Here is an 18,315-nt window from a genome sequence, read left to right as displayed (position 1 = left end):
CGGGCTTCTCCTGCCCCCTCCTGTCCAGGCATCCCTGCAAATAATCTCGCCTCACCAATAATAACAGGCATGTAAGAGCTAACACTTAGGGCTTTTGTTATGGGCCATGTGCTGTTCCAGCCACTTTCCATGTGTGTTCCTGTTTTCAGGTGCACAGCGAACCACTCTGAAATGCGCTGACATAAAGCACAGCCATTCACCTTGCTCAGGGACGCCGTGGGTCAGGACTTCACGCAGAGCCCAGGGCTGGCTTGTCTCTGCTCCACCATGTCTGCAAGGAGTGAGGCTAGGACTGAGGAAAACAGGAGAGAACTAAATGGCCCCTCATAAGAAAGGGAGCCGGGGCTTCCCTGTTGGCGCAGTGGTTGAGAGTCCGCCTGCCGATGCAGGGGACGCGGGTTCGTGCCCCGGTCCGGGAAGATCCCACATGCCGCGGAGCGGCTGGGCCCGTGAGCCATGGCCGCTGAGCCTGCGCATCCGGAGCCCGTGCTCTGCAAAGGGAGAGGCCACGACAGTGAGAGGCCTGCAAACCGCAAAAAAAAAAAAAAGAAAGGGAGCCAGAGGCTCAAGGGATGGGGCGGAGGGACCCGGCAGGAGGAGAGGAGGGAGGGCTGGAGGAAGGAGGCGCCAAGCCCCTCCCGCAGGAGAGGAACCCCGGCGAGCAACAGAGGCGTCCTAGGCCATCGTGAGTGCTAGAGCGGGGCTGCAGTCTAGGCGGAGAAGGCAGAGTGGCCCAAGGAGGCCAGCTTCATCTAAGTGGCCCGAGCCAGGACGAAGTTCTCACAGGTGCAGGTGCTCAGGAGGGAGGTGGGTCTGTGGCCGCTTGAAGCAAAGTGGAGAGAGACACAGCCTGGGCTGGACCCCCGGCTGTGCCACCTGCCAACGGGCAGACCTCACGTCTCTGAGCCTTGTTTCTTGCCTGGAAACCTGGTGGCCTCACTGTAAGGGTTAAACAAGGCACAGCTTTCCACCCCTCAGGAGAGACCCCGGGAAGACCGTGGCCCGGGGGACCCAGCATGAGCACCTGGCTATCGGGAGCACCTTTGTCAACACCTGGCGGGGGACTCAAGTCTTTGGGGGTCACTGAGCCCCTTGAGAACCTGAGCTGTGGACACCCCTCCCCCACAGTGCATGGAGGCCGCAGCCCTGTGAAGCTTTCGTGGACGTGGAGTCGGGGCCTTCACCACCCAGAGAGGAGGACCCAGCGCAGGGCTCAGACCCTCACACACAAACAGTCACACTCACTGTAACCTGGCCGCCTTGCATGTGAGGTGGGCGAGCACAGCTCTTCAGGGTCAGCCGCACGACGGGCTTAGAGCTAGACTGGCCCGGAGCAGGCGCCTGGAAGCATCCGCTCCTGCCAGAGCCCTGGATGCCGGCCCTCTCGGGGCTTCCACTCCCTGGTCCAGATCAGCCCCTTCGGCCTCTCTCTGCCCGGGTATCCACACAGAAGGGTGGGATGCAGGGGTGTCCCGGGGGAGCTGGCCTTGATGAGACCCTGGCTTCGAGGGGTGGGGTGTGGGGAGGCCGAGGGCAGAGGGTCTGGGCCCGTCCAGCTCTGCACGGGCTCACCTAGGCCCCGGGCAGGCAGCGCCTCTGGGATTCCACTTCTCTCCCTATACGAGGAGGGGGCGGCCAGGTTTCCCCTTCCAGCGGGACCCTGGGCGCCCTGCGGCCACAGGAAACGACCGCCAGGGGGCGCGTGGGCCAGAACTTCGCTCCCGGCCCGGCTGCGCGGGGTGCTGTGCCCACAACTCGCTGACCAGACCCGCCCTTCCCCAGGGCTCAAGCCCCCGCCCTCCAGCACACCACATTTTCCGGGGGAGTCCTCAAGGTCCCCCCTTCCTGACTCCCCTTTGGGTCTCGGCTGCCTGCCTCTAACGTCTAGCACCCGGATAAGCCAGAGGAAAACTCTGCGGCACGAATCACCCTGGAGGGGACTGGGGCTTGTGCCGGGTCGCCTGAGAGCACGCCTGGGCCTCCTGCAGCCATGGCCACCTTCTCCAGCACCACCGCCAGGAGCTCCCCTGCCAGGGGCTGCACCTTGGGACAGCTGCAGGTTCCAAGCACAGGCCCACGTCAGCCCCCACTGGGAGACGATGATGCTCTGTCCTGCCCCCGCCACCGGGCCTCCCTGTCTGCCCCTCCTAACCCCTCTGGCCCCAACTTTCCAGAATAAGAAGAACTCTCCAGCACCAGGCACGGGTATCCGACAGCAATAAATTTATTAAGTATCCCCCCAAGATATAAACACAAACCAGTAAAAAAAACGAACCAAACCATAAAACATCAGGCCTGGAGCTGATGATAAAGCAGAGAGACAAACGGGCCACGCAAAATGGATTTGACCTATGGCGGAAGACAGCGGAGAAGACTCACACGGGGCGGGGATGCTGTAAGTACTAAAGGACACACACTTGGGAGCCCTAGGGTGACATGACGGGGCCTGGTGGGGGAAAGGGCAGGGGTGTGTCAGTGGCTACATGGCTCAGGGGACAGACCTGTCGGTCCTGGCCGCGGCCGCGTCCCACCCCTCAGCCGCTTCACTTGGGGCCCTGCGCCTCGGATTCCTCGTCATCATCTTCATACATCTCCCCCTCCTCCTCGGCCGTGGCGTCCTGGTACTGCTGGTACTCGGACACCAGGTCGTTCATGTTGCTCTCGGCCTCGGTGAACTCCATCTCGTCCATGCCCTCGCCCGTGTACCAGTGCAGGAAGGCCTTGCGGCGGAACATGGCCGTGAACTGCTCCGAGATGCGCTTGAACAGCTCCTGGATGGCCGTGCTGTTGCCGATGAAGGTGGAGGACATCTTGAGCCCGCGGGGCGGGATGTCGCACACGGCCACCTTCACGTTGTTGGGGATCCACTCGACAAAGTAGCTGCTGTTCTTGCTCTGGATGGCCAGCATCTGCTCGTCCACCTCCTTCATGGACATGCGGCCCCGGAAGACAGTGGCCACGGTCAGGTAGCGCCCGTGGCGGGGGTCGCAGGCCGCCATCATGTTCTTGGCGTCAAACATCTGCTGGGTGAGCTCGGGCACCGTCAGCGCGCGGTACTGCTGGCTACCGCGGGCGGTGAGCGGGGCGAAGCCGGGCATGAAGAAGTGCAGGCGCGGGAAGGGCACCATGTTCACGGCCAGCTTGCGCAGGTCGGCGTTGAGCTGGCCCGGGAAGCGCAGGGAGGTGGTGACGCCGCTCATGGTGGCCGACACCAGGTGGTTGAGGTCCCCGTAGGTGGGCGTGGCCAGCTTGAGAGTGCGGAAGCAGATGTCGTACAGCGCCTCGTTGTCGATGCAGTAGGTCTCGTCCGTGTTCTCCACCAGCTGGTGGATGGACAGCGTGGCGTTGTAGGGCTCGACCACCGTGTCCGACACCTTGGGCGAGGGCACCACGCTGAAGGTGTTCATGATGCGGTCGGGGTACTCCTCGCGGACCTTGCTGATGAGCAGGGTGCCCATGCCCGAGCCCGTGCCGCCCCCCAGCGAGTGGGTCAGCTGGAAGCCCTGCAGGCAGTCGCAATTCTCACACTCCTTCCGCACCACGTCCAGGACCGAGTCCACCAGCTCGGCACCCTCCGTGTAGTGGCCCTTGGCCCAGTTGTTGCCGGCCCCACTCTGACCTGGGACGGGGGCAGGGGGACACGGACGGGGTCAGACCTCCAGTGCCTGCCTGATGGCAGCCGCGGACGCAGCCCTGTGCCTGTTTACCCTCCATGAAGCGGGGCTGCCTGCACCTTCTCAACCCCTCCCAGCCACACCGTGTGGGGGAGTCGATCATCCCTCCCCTCCAGGCCACCCACCCTCTGGCCGGCTGTGCTGGAAGGGTAAACTGCAGCCCCAGCACCCCTCACAGCCCGGGGTCGGGAGGAGGCTCATGCCCATGAGTTGGGGTGCTGAGCGCTGGGGGGTGGAAGTGGGCTGTGGCCTTCCTCCTGTCACCGTGTGAGCACCCAGGGCCCTGCCACCAGACTCAAGGGTGTGAGGACAGCTGACCTGACCACAGCAACGTCGCGTGCTCGTGAGCCGGTATCCTCTGGAGGCACTGCTGCTGCCCCCTACCCCGCCCCCGCCCCCATCTCTCTAAGGATCCTGTGAGCTCAAGCCTCTGTTGCACACATCGTTCTGCTTGAAATCACAAGTGGTTTCTGTCCCTTGCACAGAACCCTTTCTCTGGGACTCTGTCCCAAGCTGCAGATTGGGGAGATCAGGTCTGCTCTGCAGGGTCACAGGCAGGGGTGACTCTGCCCTTGTTTCTGTTGATCTGGGTTTGCCAGCAGTGGGGTCCACCAGGAGAGGCTGGGGCAGGGGAAACTTACCGAAGATGAAGTTGTCAGGCCTGAAGAGGTGCCCAAAGGCCCCAGACCGGACGCTGTCCATGGTTCCAGGCTCCAGGTCCACCAGGATGGCCCGAGGCACATACTTGTGAGCTGAGGGCAGAGGGGTGGGTTACATGGGTCACAGAAGCTAGGCGCCCCTCCTTCCCTCTAAGTCCTGCCCCAGACTGCCAGCCTCATGCTCTCACCCTAAGAGCTCAGACTCTGGGGTCAGAGAGGCAGGAGCCATGTGTGAAAAGGGAGTCATGGTTGACATCCGGACAGCCAGGACCAAATCCCACGTCTACGTGGGCAGGTTAATATTTTGCCAGTTCACTAAAGACACCATTTCGCACCAGTTGCTGAGTAGCCCCTGCCCGACCTCTCCAGGTAACCCCTGCTCTGGACCCTCCCATGGGCCTCCTGAAGGGGCCTTTGGGACCCTGCCCAGCCCTGGCCATTCCACCGGACTGTGCGTGTGTCTCATGGCCATTAAACACATTTGAATCTCGCTAGGGTTATTAGGATCCCCTGTCTTTATTCTGTGAGTCTCTGGCTGCACCTGCCAGCCAACCGAAAGGAAGGCAGAGATGCTGGGACCCAGCAGTCAAGGTCCCCCCACCCCACCCCTTGGTCCAGGATGGGGGCTCACAAGAGGCCTCGTTGTAGTAGACGCTGATGCGCTCCAGCTGCAGGTCCGAGTCCCCTACATAATTGCCACTGGGGTCTATCCCGTGCTCGTCGCTGATGACCTCCCAGAACTGCAGGGGGAACGGAGGGGTCAGTAGGTGGTTGTGACCCCCACCAGGCCCCTTCCCTCCCGTAGCCTTGAAGCCCTGGTACGAAATTAGGGGCTTGGACCCAAAGCCTGCACTAGTCCCTTTGAGTGACTTTGAAAAAGAACCCCTAGCTGTGTCATCTGTAAGAAAATTGTCATAATAAATATGCATGTCCATGGAGACCAGAGCCTTCAGCGTGGTTCAGGGCTCAGCTGACACAGACCCGGGTCCCCAGACCCAGCTCTGCCCTTGGTGACCAGGGGCCTTGGGGAGTCTACTTCTCCATGAGTAATAAACACCCTCTTGGGGTGTTTCGTTTTTAATTCCCTCCTTTCAGATGAGAAAGCTGAAGCACAGAGAAGGTAAGTGCTGGAGACAGGGTCCAGGATACACGTGCCCCTCGGTGTCGAGGCAAAGATGTCCAGTGACGGGGCCTGGCAGCGTCCAGCACGCCAGCAGCCTCAGCCGACAGGAACCACAGGGGCCTGAGTGGGGAGTCACTTGCCTGGGGTTACCCAGCCTGTCCAAGCTGAGACGGCACAGCCCCAGCTTCAAGGGCTCACTCTCCCCACGGCCTCCTGCCCTGCTCGCCCTGGGCAGGAACCTACCGCGCTTCTCTCAGGACTGGGGCAGGGCAGGACCACCCCTTCCCAGCTGCGTGACCTTGGGCAGGTCCTGGAGGTTCTCTGTGCCTCAGTGGCCTCACCTGTTCAGTGGGCCTGATGATGAAGCCAGGTTGTTGTGAGAATAAAGCAAGTTACTCTGCACAGGGCCTGTGAATGGTGAGTGCCGTGTGGGATTATTAGCAGGCAAAGACACCCGCCCTGGGTGAAGGGAAGGCTGCGCAGTGCTCTGTGCTCGCCCCAGGGGCACTTCCAGGCTGTCTCAGAGCACAGCTGCCCATGCAGGCTGGAGATTGTGGTCACACACCGTGTGACTTACCAGTGCCCCTCCCCTTTGCCCCTCAGGGTTGGGGTGACTCAGAAGAACGGGTGTGAAGGCCCCAAGAAGCAAAGGGCCTCTACACATGGGTCATGTGCTCGGGAAAAGACTGCTCAGTGAGAAAAGCAGTTAGAAATCAGTTTTCACATGCGTATCTGTATATAGATGTCTCTGACAGACATTCAAAAATCTGCTCCCGGCAGCCGTGTCTGAGAGCGGTCCGGGGCTGGGGGAGGCAGCCGTGCCTGAGAGCGGTCCGGGGCTGGGGGAGGCAGCCGTGCCTGAGAGCGGTCCGGGGCTGGGGGAGAGGCTTTGGCACTGCACACCGTTTGGTTCTTTTGGAATTTTTGTCACGTGCACATGTTAACTTCTCAAAAAAAAAAAAGATTAGTTAAAAATAAAAACATTTTTAAACCTGAGAAGTATGAACTGTCATTATTATAAAATGTACAGAAGGATCTTGGCATTTCACCCGGAGAGACTGTTATCAGAGGTCAGCTCTCAGCAAGGGCGGGAGCTGGACTTCTTCCTCCTTTGTGTGTTTTTGTCATTGGTAAGTTTTCTTCTTTTTTTCTGCATTAAGTGTGCATTACCGCTGTAATTAGAGGTGTCACTGAGGCATTCAGGGCCTGATCAGAGCTTCCTCCCACTGCTGGGTTCCCCATGCCCTCCTCAGGACAGTGTGAGCCGGGGGCCTTGGTTCCCACAGCCCTGGGACACCCCAGACCTCTGGCTTCAGAGATACCCACAGCCCCTGTAGAGAAGGGATGAGCTTGAGATGGCAAGTGTGGGAGGGGGAGAGAGTGACTCAGCCACCGAGCCACCAACACATCTATGGAAAGTTCTCTGGATCGCTCTATGACATGCATAGGCTTCCAGGAGGCAGCAGACCAGAGTGAGTGCAGACCCCAGCACTGGCCAGTGTGTGCCAGTGACTCCACCTCTCGGGACCTCCGTTTTCTCATCTGTAAAGTGGACATAATATGATACCCACTTCAAGTGGTCAACTCAAGGCCTGACACATAAAAGCAGTCAGCAAATGTTGGCCTCACAAAATTAAAAGGCCTTAGATATTAGTTAAATTTGTAAAGTCATATTCACTGATAAATAAAATAAAAGATACTTGAAAAAAAACCAATATACTTTGGAATATTGTGTTGCAATAAGAGATCACCACTGGTATGAGCAGATCTCCAAGGCACACCCTTAGGGGAAAAGGCACATTGCAATGACATACAGAGTAAAAGCAAGAATCTCACAGCAGATGCTATATTTTTTATACATAGGTGCTTATGCACAGAAGATGGACTAGAATAGTGGAAAATAACTTGTCCTGCCTGAAGAGAAGGACGGAGAGGGGCGAGGTGCTTACATGGGCACTTTAGCCTTATCTGCAATGTTTCAACTTTTTAGAAGGAGAATACATTAATAATTGCTTTTGTAGTTAAAACAAATACGAATTGTGATTTAAAATAATAAAACTTAGAATATATTATATATACAGATCATATAACATTTAATAAATAACAAAATACTATTTTATAAATTAAAGAATAATTATGATCATCACTACAGATGAGAAAACTGCCAGGTGGCGCGCGGACCCCAGGGTCCAGGCCAGGGCTCCTATTTCAGACCCCATGGTTTTGTCTCGAGCTGGGGGGCGTGCGCCGCGGCGCTGTCCGTGGTACTGACCTTTGCGGCGCCTACGCTCGTGGGCGGGGGAGGTGGCGGGGCGCGCGCAGGAGCCCAAGGCAAGAGGGGTGCAGTGGCTCCCGGGAGGGAGGGCTGGCCGACTGGGGGGGGGTTAAGCTGGACCCAACTGGGAGGGGCGGGGGTGGGGGTGGGGTGCGGAAACCAGGAAATTCCTCTTCCCATTGGTTGTCAGGGCCAGGCCCCGCCCTTCCGAGACCCCGCCCAGCGGCCGAGAGGCTGGGCGCAGACAAAGGCTCCGGGACGGCCCTGCCCCCTAGGGGCGGAGGGTGGGGTCCTCAGACTCTTCGCCCCACTGTGGGAGCTGGGGTCTCCCTGCCCATCCTGATGTGTCCACACAGGCCTAGATTCAAACTCCTGCTCTGTCCATCCCAGGCGTTTTTTTTATCCTTGGGGAAGGGCGACACCCAATCCCACCGCAGCCTCGAGAAGTGCAGCGCCCAACACGTAGTGGTCATCGTCACGAGTCATAAATGCCGTCATGTCACCTCTCAGGAGAGCCCTGCTCTCTCCTGGCCCCGATCGCCCTGACCTCCCTCCATAACTTCCACTCCCATCCCCACCCGCAGCCAGGCCCTCTCCCGAGTGGGCGGCCCGCCCCCAAGCAGGGGAAGCAGCCCCTCTTGCCCACCCCAGTCAGCTACTGCTTGCTGGTGATGGGCGAGAAAAGTTTGCTCTCCCTCCACCAGGAGGTCACAACCAGTACGGAAGCTGGAAACAAAAATGGCCAAGGAACGCATGCCTGTCCACAGGGCAGGTGCTGGGTGCCGGGGCAGGCAAATCCCCACACACGCTGAGAGCGCGTCCAGTTTGGTTCTGGAGATTTTCCAGGGCTGGGAGGCCGGAAGGAAACCACTAGACTGCTTCCATTGGTCACTGCAAAGGGCAGCGGTTGAAAAGGAAGAAACGATCCCCCTCCCCCCCAAATCCACCACTCTCTCTTTTGCATTGTTGAAAAGGATCAGATATTAGTTTTAAAAACAAACAAGAGTTAAGGAAATTAAGCCAAAATGAATAAAAAGTAATGAGCAAACCCAAGGGCCACTGCACTTGAAGCAGGAAAAAAATCTCTGCGGAGGCCACTGTCCAGCACTCGGGCCGCTGCCTCTGCCCTGCCCTCCACCCATGGGGGCTGCAGCTGGGCATGAACCTGCGTTTGCCTGATCAGTGCCGGTCCAGCCATAGAAGGAAGCCCCGTGACAGGATCACCACTCCCCCAGGCTCATGGTGGGACTCAGGCTGCCCTGCTTCCCTTCAGTGACCCCTGACTCTCGGAGGAGCAGATGCTCAGGGCAGGCCTGGCCCCTGTGACCACATTAATGAGCCCATGGCCCCTTCTGCCCGTCCAGGGCAGCTGTCAGTGACAGCCCCCAGAGCCCTGATTTAATTTGAGGCCTTGGTCCCCCAGGCCTCCCCTCCCCCAGCCCCTTCCTCAGGCAGGCACAGCTGTCTCCTCGGTGATTAGGGTGTCTCCCCACTATGCCCTCCCCCCAATGTGAGGCGCCTCCACCCTAGAGCCCAAGTTGCAATTTACATGTCAGCCACGTGGCTGCCCCAGCCCTGTTGTAATTAGCTTTTTGTTCTTGCCCGGTTTCCATGGCAACAGCCTCCAGAGGAAGCCTTTCCTGGCCCCTTCCCCTCCAGGACCTGTCTCCTCCCACTGCCTCCTTAGGGAACCAGCTCGACACCAGCCCTCTCTGGGTCCCTGGCCTTGGTGCTGACAAAGCCACCCGCCCCCCCCCTCCCCTATATTGTTCTGAGGAGAGCACAGGGGGCAGCAGGCCGCACCCACCCAGCCTGAGCCCTGCGCTGGGCATTTGCAGAGACTGAGAGCCGGAGGGTGGAGAGGCTCTGTCTCCACTTGCTATGTGACCTTGGGCAAGGGACAGCTTCTCTGGACTTAGGGATGGGACACCTGCCTCCTGGGTTCGGCTGGGGATGACGCCATCCCCTTCCCGCCTCAGTTCCAACATCTGTGAAGTGGGCTAACAATGGAGGGGAGGGGCCTAGTGGTGAAGTAGCTCTCGACCCCACCCGCCCACCCCGGCTTTGTTCCCACGTCCGACCCCGAGACTCGCGGTCCCTACGTGGGTTTGATCCAACCCTGTGGCGAGGGGCCAGGGGTTGCCCAGGCAGGGCTACGCTGAGGGAGAGTCCAGTCCTCAACCAAGGTCATCCCGAGTCCGGGCCCAATTCCTCCCCCAACAAAGGAAAAGGGTGCGGCCAGCTTCCAAAAGGAAGCTGAGGGTGGTCAAAGCTAGGTGGGGGCATGGGGCGGCTCTGGACTCTTGGAGGGTACCAAGTTACTGGCGTGCCGGGGGGGGGATCATTATGGTTTCGGGGCGAGCCCCACCCAAACCTGCCCACCCCACCCATCTCGCCTGAGGCTGCATTGTGACCCCAGAGAAGAGGGCCACGCCCAGCCAGCGCCCCCCCGCCTCCCCGCACCTGCAGCGGCGGGTGGATGGAGTTTAGCGGCTGACCTGCGCTGTGCTCCCGCAGGCCCGAGGTAAGCCCGGTAGGGGCAGCGGAAAGGCGGGGGTGGAAATGGCAGAGGGGACGACCCGGCGTCCCGGCAGCCCGCAGCGAGGGCAAGCCCATCCTTTTCTTCTAGGCTTCGCAGTGGCGAGTGAGGCTCGGGGTGCGGCTCTGCGCGTACCGCCTCCCTGCTTCCCTCCCCCCGGGGACCGGCTCGAGGAGGGGGCGGGGGACGCGGGATGCGCGCCGGGTGCGGAGCCCGGCGCAGGGGGGCGGCGCGCGGCCTCACCTTGGCCCCGATCTGGTTGCCGCACTGGCCGGCCTGGATGTGCACGATCTCCCTCATGCTCGGTGCGTGTGGCGGGCGGCTGCGGGACGCAGGCGGACGCGCTGGGGCCGGGGCTGGCTGCGGAGGATCTGCCGCCCCCGCCGCCCGCTCTTATAGGCTGGGCCCCGCCCGCCGCGCCCGCCCTGGCGTCATCGCGCGCGGCCAATCCGGGGACGCCGCCGCAGAATGCGGCAGGGCTGCAGCATCAGCACCGCGCATCCCCGCTCCACCGCGCGCTGCAGCGCCTCCTCCCGCCGCCCCAGGGGTCTGGGGACCGCGCACCCGAAAGGAGGGGCTGGCGAGCTGCAGGGAGGACAATAGAAGCCCCCTTGGCCCTCGGCCCCCGCCCCGGCTGCCGCCTCTATCCCACCCCAGCGGCAGCCTCCCCCCTCGGCTTTGCGAGGAGGGTCTTTCTTGTCCACACCTGTGTAGGGACCAACCCCATTTCCCACCCCGAAAGGCCAACATGGACGCCTCCCAGCTCCCTGTCTTGTGTCGCGAAGGGGCGGACCAGGTACTCTGAGCTTTGCCGGGTCCCTTAATGGTGGGGTAGCCAGGAAAAGGCTGCAGCGGGCACCGACTTCTCTCCAGAAGAAAGAAATCATGGGGCAGGGCTCCCAAACGTCTGAGTCAGAAGGGCTGTGAGTGCAGGAGGGGGGCGGTGGGTTGCTATGGCAGCTCTGAGTTTCACTGTTCTTCTCTGCACACCGGGGGATGCCGCCTGCCTCTTCTTCCCCAGGGGGCTGCCATGAGATTCCAAACGGACCTAGCAGGTGGGGCTGCTCTGTACCCCTGCCAGGCACAGCACCTGGCATGTAGCTGCTGCTCAGTGAACAGCGGTGTCAGGAATTGTCAGAAAGACACAAACAAGCCAGGCACAGAACTGACTGGGGGTGGGGTGGGGGGAGGGCAGTGGTTTCTGTCTGACTCACTCTCCCTGATGTCACCTGTACCCCTGGAGTCTTGCTCCAAGTGAGGCTAAGGAAATTCGGTGGGCTGGGGGAGCTACGTAGGGAGATGGTGTGCGCATAAGGGAGAGAAGGGAGGCGGTGAAGTGGACACGCAGTTCAGAGGCTGGACGACCCACTGGCCTAGCAGTCTGCTGGGGTCAGACGTTAGAGTGAAACCGCCTATCATCAAGTCCTCCTGATATTTCAGTAACAAAATCCTCAGGAAGGGTCTCAGCCAACAGCGTGCGGACCTGTTCCTGTGTGTGCGGTCACACTGCTTGTGTGGTGTAGCTGTGTGCGCGCCCCTCTCTTTCTCCTCTTGCAGCTTCCCCAGTTTGGCAAGTCTAGAAATGGGCCTTTTGTTCTCGAGAGACGCCCTCCCTCACAACACGTCCATGATGTGGCTTTCTGTGGTTGGCTTCCAGCCGCCTGGGGCCCCTCCCTGTCCCCGTTCAGGGGGTCCTGGGGAGCATTTGGCTCTTCCCTGGAGCTGGCTGCGCCTCCCTGTTGAGCAAAGGAAGAAGCTTTGCATCCCGTTGACCAGGACCCATCACCAGCCCTGCCGCCCTGCAGGGTGGCATCGGGCCAGGCCAGCTCCCTCTCCATCCCCAGAGGGCTCTGGTGCCCGGCTCGAGGCTGACTCATCATCCCGTCTCCCAGCAAAAGCCGGCCCTGCTGGGAACCAGCTCCCAGCCCCGAGGTCAGCAGTCAGGGCTGGAGCTGCCAGTGGTGGGCGGGCAGGAACTGGCCGGGACAGGGCTCGGGTGGCTGGCCAGGGGGCGGCAGGGGCTGCAGGCATTACTAGACCTGCCTTGGAGTTGGCTGATACCATCACTGTTCCTCCACTGAGCCTGTACCAGGAAGGGGGTCGAATGTATGCTGTGTCTGTGGAGGAAGCAGGTGGGAACTCAGCCCAGGGCTGCAGCAGAGGGAGGACCCAAGGGCTCCCAGCATCAGTCAGCACGGTCCGCCGCAGAGGCCCACTCCCCTGGGGCTTGGACACCCCTGTAGCCCCTGGACAGCCTCACGGCCTTCTGGGGGGCCTTGCCTCACCCCCCCCCAGGGCTGGTGGAGCCCTGACCCTCCTCCCAGAAGGGCAGCACTTGGAAGAGAGCAGACCCCAGCCTCCAGGCCACCCTGCCGCTGGACGAGGCAGGGATACGGACGAGGGGCTGCAGGACTGGGCCAAGAGAGGGCCACGTTCTGGCCAGGGTCACACATGGGTCACTGTGGTCCTGCTTCTGCTGCAGTTGAGGGCGCGTGGACAGTGCTGGGGTCTTGTCACCATGGTGGTGGCTGGGGGCAGGGGAGCTGCTGCCCTTACTCCAGTTGCTCTGGGCGGGGGTTTGCACCCCAGAGAAAGCAAAGGCACAGGATCGGGTGGGTGTGGTCAGGTTCCCGCGCTCTCCCCCAGGTGGGGCTGTGGTTTCCTCACCTGGGCAGCCCAGCCACGGTTGCTGGCTGGTTCCTGGGACTTCCTTCCTTCCTTCCCCCCTCAGCCCCGCCCCCACTCCTCCACCTCAAGCTTCAGGCAGCTTCTGGAAGGAGGCAAGACAGATGGCAAGGAGGCTGCGCCAAGCATAGAATTTATTACCAGGCTGCTTCCTGGCCCAGGAGCCTGGGTACTGGTCCCCAGTTCAGGCCGATGGCCCCCGCTTCACCCAGAGCAGGTGTTGGCCGGCACTGTCCGCCGGGGGCGTGCGGTGTCGACAGATGGGCTGAGCCCTGGCTCTCGGTCACCACTGAGCCTTGGAAGAGAGAAGCCCCACCCTCCACGGTGGCTCCACGCCTTCCTCCTTGCTGGTCACAAAGTCCTTGGAGCAGCGCTGCCGACAGCTTTTGCCACCACCCTGCACATCCCAGTGGACGGGGGGGCCGTGCCCCGCAGTCTCCCAGCCTCACCCATCCCCCACAGCTCCTCCTGGAGCTTCGGGCCTTCCCCTCCCGGGCCCCAGAAGGTCTGTGCGGCCACACCTTCAGCGATGGCCTAGCCCGTCCTCTGCGCCAAGGGACCGCCCCGGCCACCCAGGGCTTGGGCCACACGACAGCACCTCCTCCCTCTGCCCAGCAGCTCACCAGGAGCCCTGCAGCACCTCTTGGAGCGTCTTCCGGAGCTCCTGGCTGCGGAAGGCGTAGATGAGAGGGTCCACAATGGCGTTGCAGATGATGAGGGTGAGGAAGAGGTTGAAGTTCTTGAAGATGCAGACACAGGTGGGGTGTTGAGGGCAGAGGACGATGAGCAAGAGGTGGAGGAAGAAGGGGCCCCAGCAGAGGAAGAAGGTGCCCAGCAGGATGGTGAGGGTGGCTGCGCCCTTGAGGCCGAAGCCCTGCTGGGTGGAGCGCTGCCTCTTGTGGAGCCGGGCAATGCCCCGGGCATGCTGGCATGCCCGGGCCAGCATGTGGACGTACAGCACCGCCATGAGCACCAGCATGGCTACGAAGAAGCTCACGAGACAGAGCAGCACGGCCGCGTGGTTGTAGTAGGCGATGAAGAGGGTGCTGGCGAGGATGCTGGCCACCCAGATGGCCGCGATGGCCCGCCACGCCCTGGGCAATGTCACGAGGCTGTGGTACCGCAGGGCGTAGAAGATGGAGATGTAGCGGTCCACGGCGATGGCGCCCAGGAAGCAGAGGCTGGACACCATGGAGCTGCAGATGAGCACATCAATGACGTCGTCCAGCTGCTGCACCACGGCGGCCCGAGGGGCCAGGGCGCCGGCCTCCAGCAGCAGCATGACGGCCGTCTCCAGCACGTTGCTGATGCTCACAAGCAGGTCGGACGCGGCCAGGCAGCAGATGAAGTAGTACATGGGCGAGTGCAGGTTGCGGTTCTTCATGATGGCGGCCACCACCAGCATGTTCTCCACGAGACTCACCAGCCCCAAGCTGAGGAACAGCCCTTCGGGAACGGACACCTCCAGGCACTGGGGCCCCGTCTGGTTGGTGGCCAGCCCGAGGCGGGGGGTGGCTGGGGACGTGGAGTTGAGGGGGCTCAGCAGCTGCCTCTGGGGGCCGAGCACAGGCATAGTCCTGCCGGGGAGCAGGAAGGGGTCCTTGCTCTCAGGGTCCCGCCCAGCTCATGACTCCACCGGGAGGCCCCTCACACTCCGTCCTCCGGGGCTGGACAAATGTCGGCCCAGGCACGGCCCCGGGCCTCTCCACCAGTCGTCACTTCCCAGCCAGGACCCCAAGCTCCCAGTTGCCAGCCTTGCGGGCTCAGTGTCTCTGTCCTGGTCCTCAGTCCACCTCCCCTCTTCCCTGGAGGCGCGGTCGCCCAGATCCGGACATTTCTAGCCCTCTTGCTACCTTCGGTCCTACGAGACCGCCTGCCTTCCTCAGGACCTTTAAAGTCTTCCGCAGAGGCCCTCCCCCTGAGGGCGGCACCGCGACGGGCGTGTGCCCGGGCTGCAGCGTGAGGGCTGCCGCTAGATGGCGCAGCTCCATCCGGGCCTGTCCCGGCAGCTTGGCGCTCAGACCACTGCAGTCTGGCCAGCCGCGCCGTGCTCAGCCCACCTCCCCTCCAGGCGTCGCGGGCGCGGGGGTCCCGCTCCGGACCTGCCTCGGAGACTTCCAGCCCTCTTCCAGGCCCGATGCAAGACCACCACCTCCTCCCTGAAGCCGTCGGATCCTGCCTCAGGAACACACACACGCACATGCACACACACACACACACACGCGCGCGCGCATGCACACACACCAGCCTGCCCCACGTTAAACGCGGACTGAAGGCGGTCCTGCCCCAAGGACCCCCAGCCGGTTCCTGCGCTCCAGCTCCTCCCGGGGCAGGGGCGGGGACAGAGCTGCCAGACCTCCCCCGACGGCCCCCACTGCCTCTGCAAAAGGTCACCGCAGCCGAGCCAGCACTCTGTCACTAAAGAGTGCCCGGTGCTGACGACAAAGCCTCCTCTGAGGGCGGGGTGGGCATGGACCGCAGGGCCGGCCCCTCACGGGTGGGGGAAGTCAGAGGCCGGCCGAGGGTCTGGTGCTTTGAAGGCGCTGGGCTGTGATGTTCCTGTTTGGGTCCGTCCTGTGCCCCTCAGCAGACGGGGGAGGGCGCACCTGCTCACCAGCGTCAGCTCCCTTCCCTGCCCTTGACGACTCACACGGCCCTTTCCCCCTTTGCCTCTGTTGGTGCTATTTATTGAAGCGCGTCGTACATGAGAGTACACGAATCATAAACATGCAAGTTGGTGCACACCGCATCCAAATACAGCCGGGAATGCAGCACCCAATCAATCAAACACCGACTGCACCAGACCCTCCGGGGTGTCCTCCCGGCCCCGACCATCGGTTAACTTTGCCTGTTTTGGAACCTGATACGCGTGGACTCCGGACCCTTCCTCACTCAGCACTGAGGCACCCTCGCGGACGCACGCAGCGGTCGTTAACGCGCAGGTCGCGTGGGCGTTTGGGTGGCCCCCGTCTGTCACAGACACTGCTGCTGGGTAACACACGGGTGGGACCGCATGGTCAGAGGCACACCTTCAGCTTCGGTAGATTCCGCCAAACCGTTTTACACCCTGGTGGACCCGTTTGCCTGTTTCTGGCCGTGCACGAGTCCCCCACCCGCCACGTAGAGGAGCGTGGAAGGAAGGGCCTCGCCTGGGCTCCACAGGAACCAGGGCGCCCCACGTCCTGGTGGAGAACCCCAAAGGGAGCAAAGGGTCCCAGGGCAGGACCATGAGGCAGAGCCACGGTGGGGGCAGTGCTGGCATCACTGCCCTGAACCCTGGTGTCTCTGTCACGTGAGTCCCAGGACTCCCTGGCCGCCGGGCGAGCAGTGTCCTGCCTCTAGCTTACATGTCATCACGGCTCCATAAATGAGGCCTTTGAGATTGCTGCGCCTCCCCAGACCCAGCGCCCCCAGCCTGAGACTTCAAAGGCCAGGAGAACTGGGCGGCCTTTGCCATGAGACCACAGCCCTCTTCCTGGGGAGGCCTCGAGACTCCCTGTCTGGTTCTCACCCCGAGGGAGGGGGATAGCAGGTACAGCTGAGCTGCGATTGGTCACAGTCCTGGGAAACGGCCACGTGAAACCACAGCTAACCCTGCAGCCAGTCCTACCCACTCGACCTCCAGTGCCCCCGGAAGAAAGCAAGCGAGGACTGGCCAGAGACAGGTGGGGGGGGACGGCCACCTCCTCAGAGGACATACCACATGAGACCACGTGCCGACCACTCATGAGGCTGTGAGAGCAGGAATTGTCTCAGTGCTGGGTCCCCAGCACCAGAACAGGGTCAGGCCCGCAGCACACGAAGGCTCACCATGTGAGGGAGCTCGTGGGAGCTGGAGCCTGAGGAGCTTCTGCCTGCAGAGCCAAGGGGCGCCCCTGTCTAGCCACGGCCACACCGGGTAGGCCTGCCTTCATGGGGGCCCCCCGATGGGGGTCCCCGCACAGCAGCCACGGGGAGTGCAGCCAGCGCCCCTGCCCCCTCCCCTCACCACGGAGAGATCTCAGGAAGACCTAGCCCAGAGCTGGGTCATAGGGTCTGGGTTCCAGGGTTGTCTAGTTTCCTTTAACGCAGGGAAAGGAGGGGCCTTTGTGCCCACCCTTTGGTGCCCATGCTGAAGACCTGAGGTGGGGTGTGACTTGATGGGAAAGAGCACAACCCATCAGCAATGCACGAGCAGCACAAGGCCTGAGTGGTCAGCTGAGCCTTTACAGCAGGTGCCTAGATGTGAGGGCCTTGGCTGTCTTCTCACCCCCATTAGACGGAGCAGCACGACAGAGCACTGGGTGGGCACCAGGCCTGGGGGGTGAGCAGTTTCATCACCTCCTGGGCCCAGCCTCTGCTTCACTATCCCCAGGACACTGGCTCTTCATTTTAAAGTTGGATTCCTGGTTGCAAGATGGCTGCCGTAGCGCCACACATCACACCCTCACCTAAATGTATTTAAGGTTGGAAGAGGTAGGGCGCCAAGCTCTCCTTGCTTGCCTGTCATTTTCAGAGATCAATCCCCTTCCCAGAAGACACCCAGCAGACTGTCTTACTTGCTGAAGTTCATCACAGGCCACCCTGGTGGAGACCATGTGGTTCTAGGGCAGGCTCGGTCTCCGAGCTGGCTGTGGATGGTGGGAGGGGTAACCACGTCTGCAGGGCCCTGTCCTTGCCACGGGTGTTCAAGGCACAGAGGCGCCCCCGACTCGGGAACAGCTGGAAGGATGACCTCACAGGCCTCTGCAGTAGGTGACCCCACATCACGATCAGGATGCCACAGACCTCCTGGAAGATGGGCCGACGGACCAGGACTTGGGTGCATGTTGGAGATGGCTGGGTCACACTTCCTGCCACACTGACCGGCCTGGGGCCCCAAACGCACCCTGGAGCACACGGGCAGCCTCTGTGGGTGGAGGTCAGGGCTGGGAGGGTGCCCAGTGTACAGGGTAGCACGTGGGGCTCACAACCTTGGTGGCCTGGGTCATTCCAGAACCAAACAGGATCCTTAGTCACAGGCAGCCCGTGTGGTTCTGAGCTGTCACTCAAGAGCACCAGGTCCCACCCCTTCACCCTCCCCAGCCTGCGGTCCGTTCACCCCTGGATCAAGTGCCCCCCAGTCTCTGCCACGTACACCCCCCAGAGCTGCCAAGACGAGCGTTCTTTCCAAAACACCCCTCTCGGCCTCCCCACCGACGGCGCTCACTGAAGCGAGCATGGATTCTGGCTCTGCGATGCCCCGGGCCAGCAGCGCAGCGGCGGGGAGGTCCTGCCCAGGGTTGGGGCTCTGCCGTGAGTGGCCGCGGGGCACGCTCCGGGGGAGCCTTGGGGGGTGTGAGGACCTGGGGGCGCCGACCGCAGCACCGGGAAGGAAGAGC

At 61.7% G+C, this 18,315-nt stretch overlaps 1 protein-coding gene across 3 annotated transcripts; it reads right to left on the bottom strand.

The window, feature by feature from the left end:
* Positions 1-2,206: 2,206 nt before the first annotated feature.
* TUBB3 (tubulin beta 3 class III) lies at positions 2,207-15,171 on the bottom strand. 3 transcript variants are annotated; one of them, XM_060131516.1, is made up of 6 exons: positions 13,579-15,171; positions 12,057-12,061; positions 10,514-10,641; positions 4,965-5,073; positions 4,316-4,426; positions 2,207-3,619 (listed from the first exon to the last, which is right to left on the bottom strand). In XM_060131516.1, the coding sequence occupies exons 1-6, from the start codon at positions 14,526-14,528 to the stop codon at positions 2,544-2,546; spliced, it is 2,379 nt and encodes a 792-aa protein (XP_059987499.1). In that variant the 5' UTR covers positions 14,529-15,171; the 3' UTR covers positions 2,207-2,543. The 3 variants fall into 3 exon arrangements, with proteins under 3 accessions (XP_059987499.1, XP_059987498.1, XP_059987497.1); XM_060131515.1 differs by lacking the exons at positions 10,514-10,641; positions 12,057-12,061; positions 13,579-15,171 and adding an exon at positions 10,195-10,298; XM_060131514.1 differs by lacking the exons at positions 10,514-10,641; positions 12,057-12,061; positions 13,579-15,171 and adding an exon at positions 5,798-5,816.
* Between the last annotated feature and the right edge of the window lie 3,144 nt (positions 15,172-18,315).

The sequence above is a fragment of the Lagenorhynchus albirostris genome, chromosome 19 (assembly GCF_949774975.1).
Source record: "Lagenorhynchus albirostris chromosome 19, mLagAlb1.1, whole genome shotgun sequence".
Taxonomy (NCBI): Eukaryota; Metazoa; Chordata; class Mammalia; order Artiodactyla; family Delphinidae; genus Lagenorhynchus; species Lagenorhynchus albirostris.
This window is presented reverse-complemented; position numbering and strand designations above follow the sequence as displayed.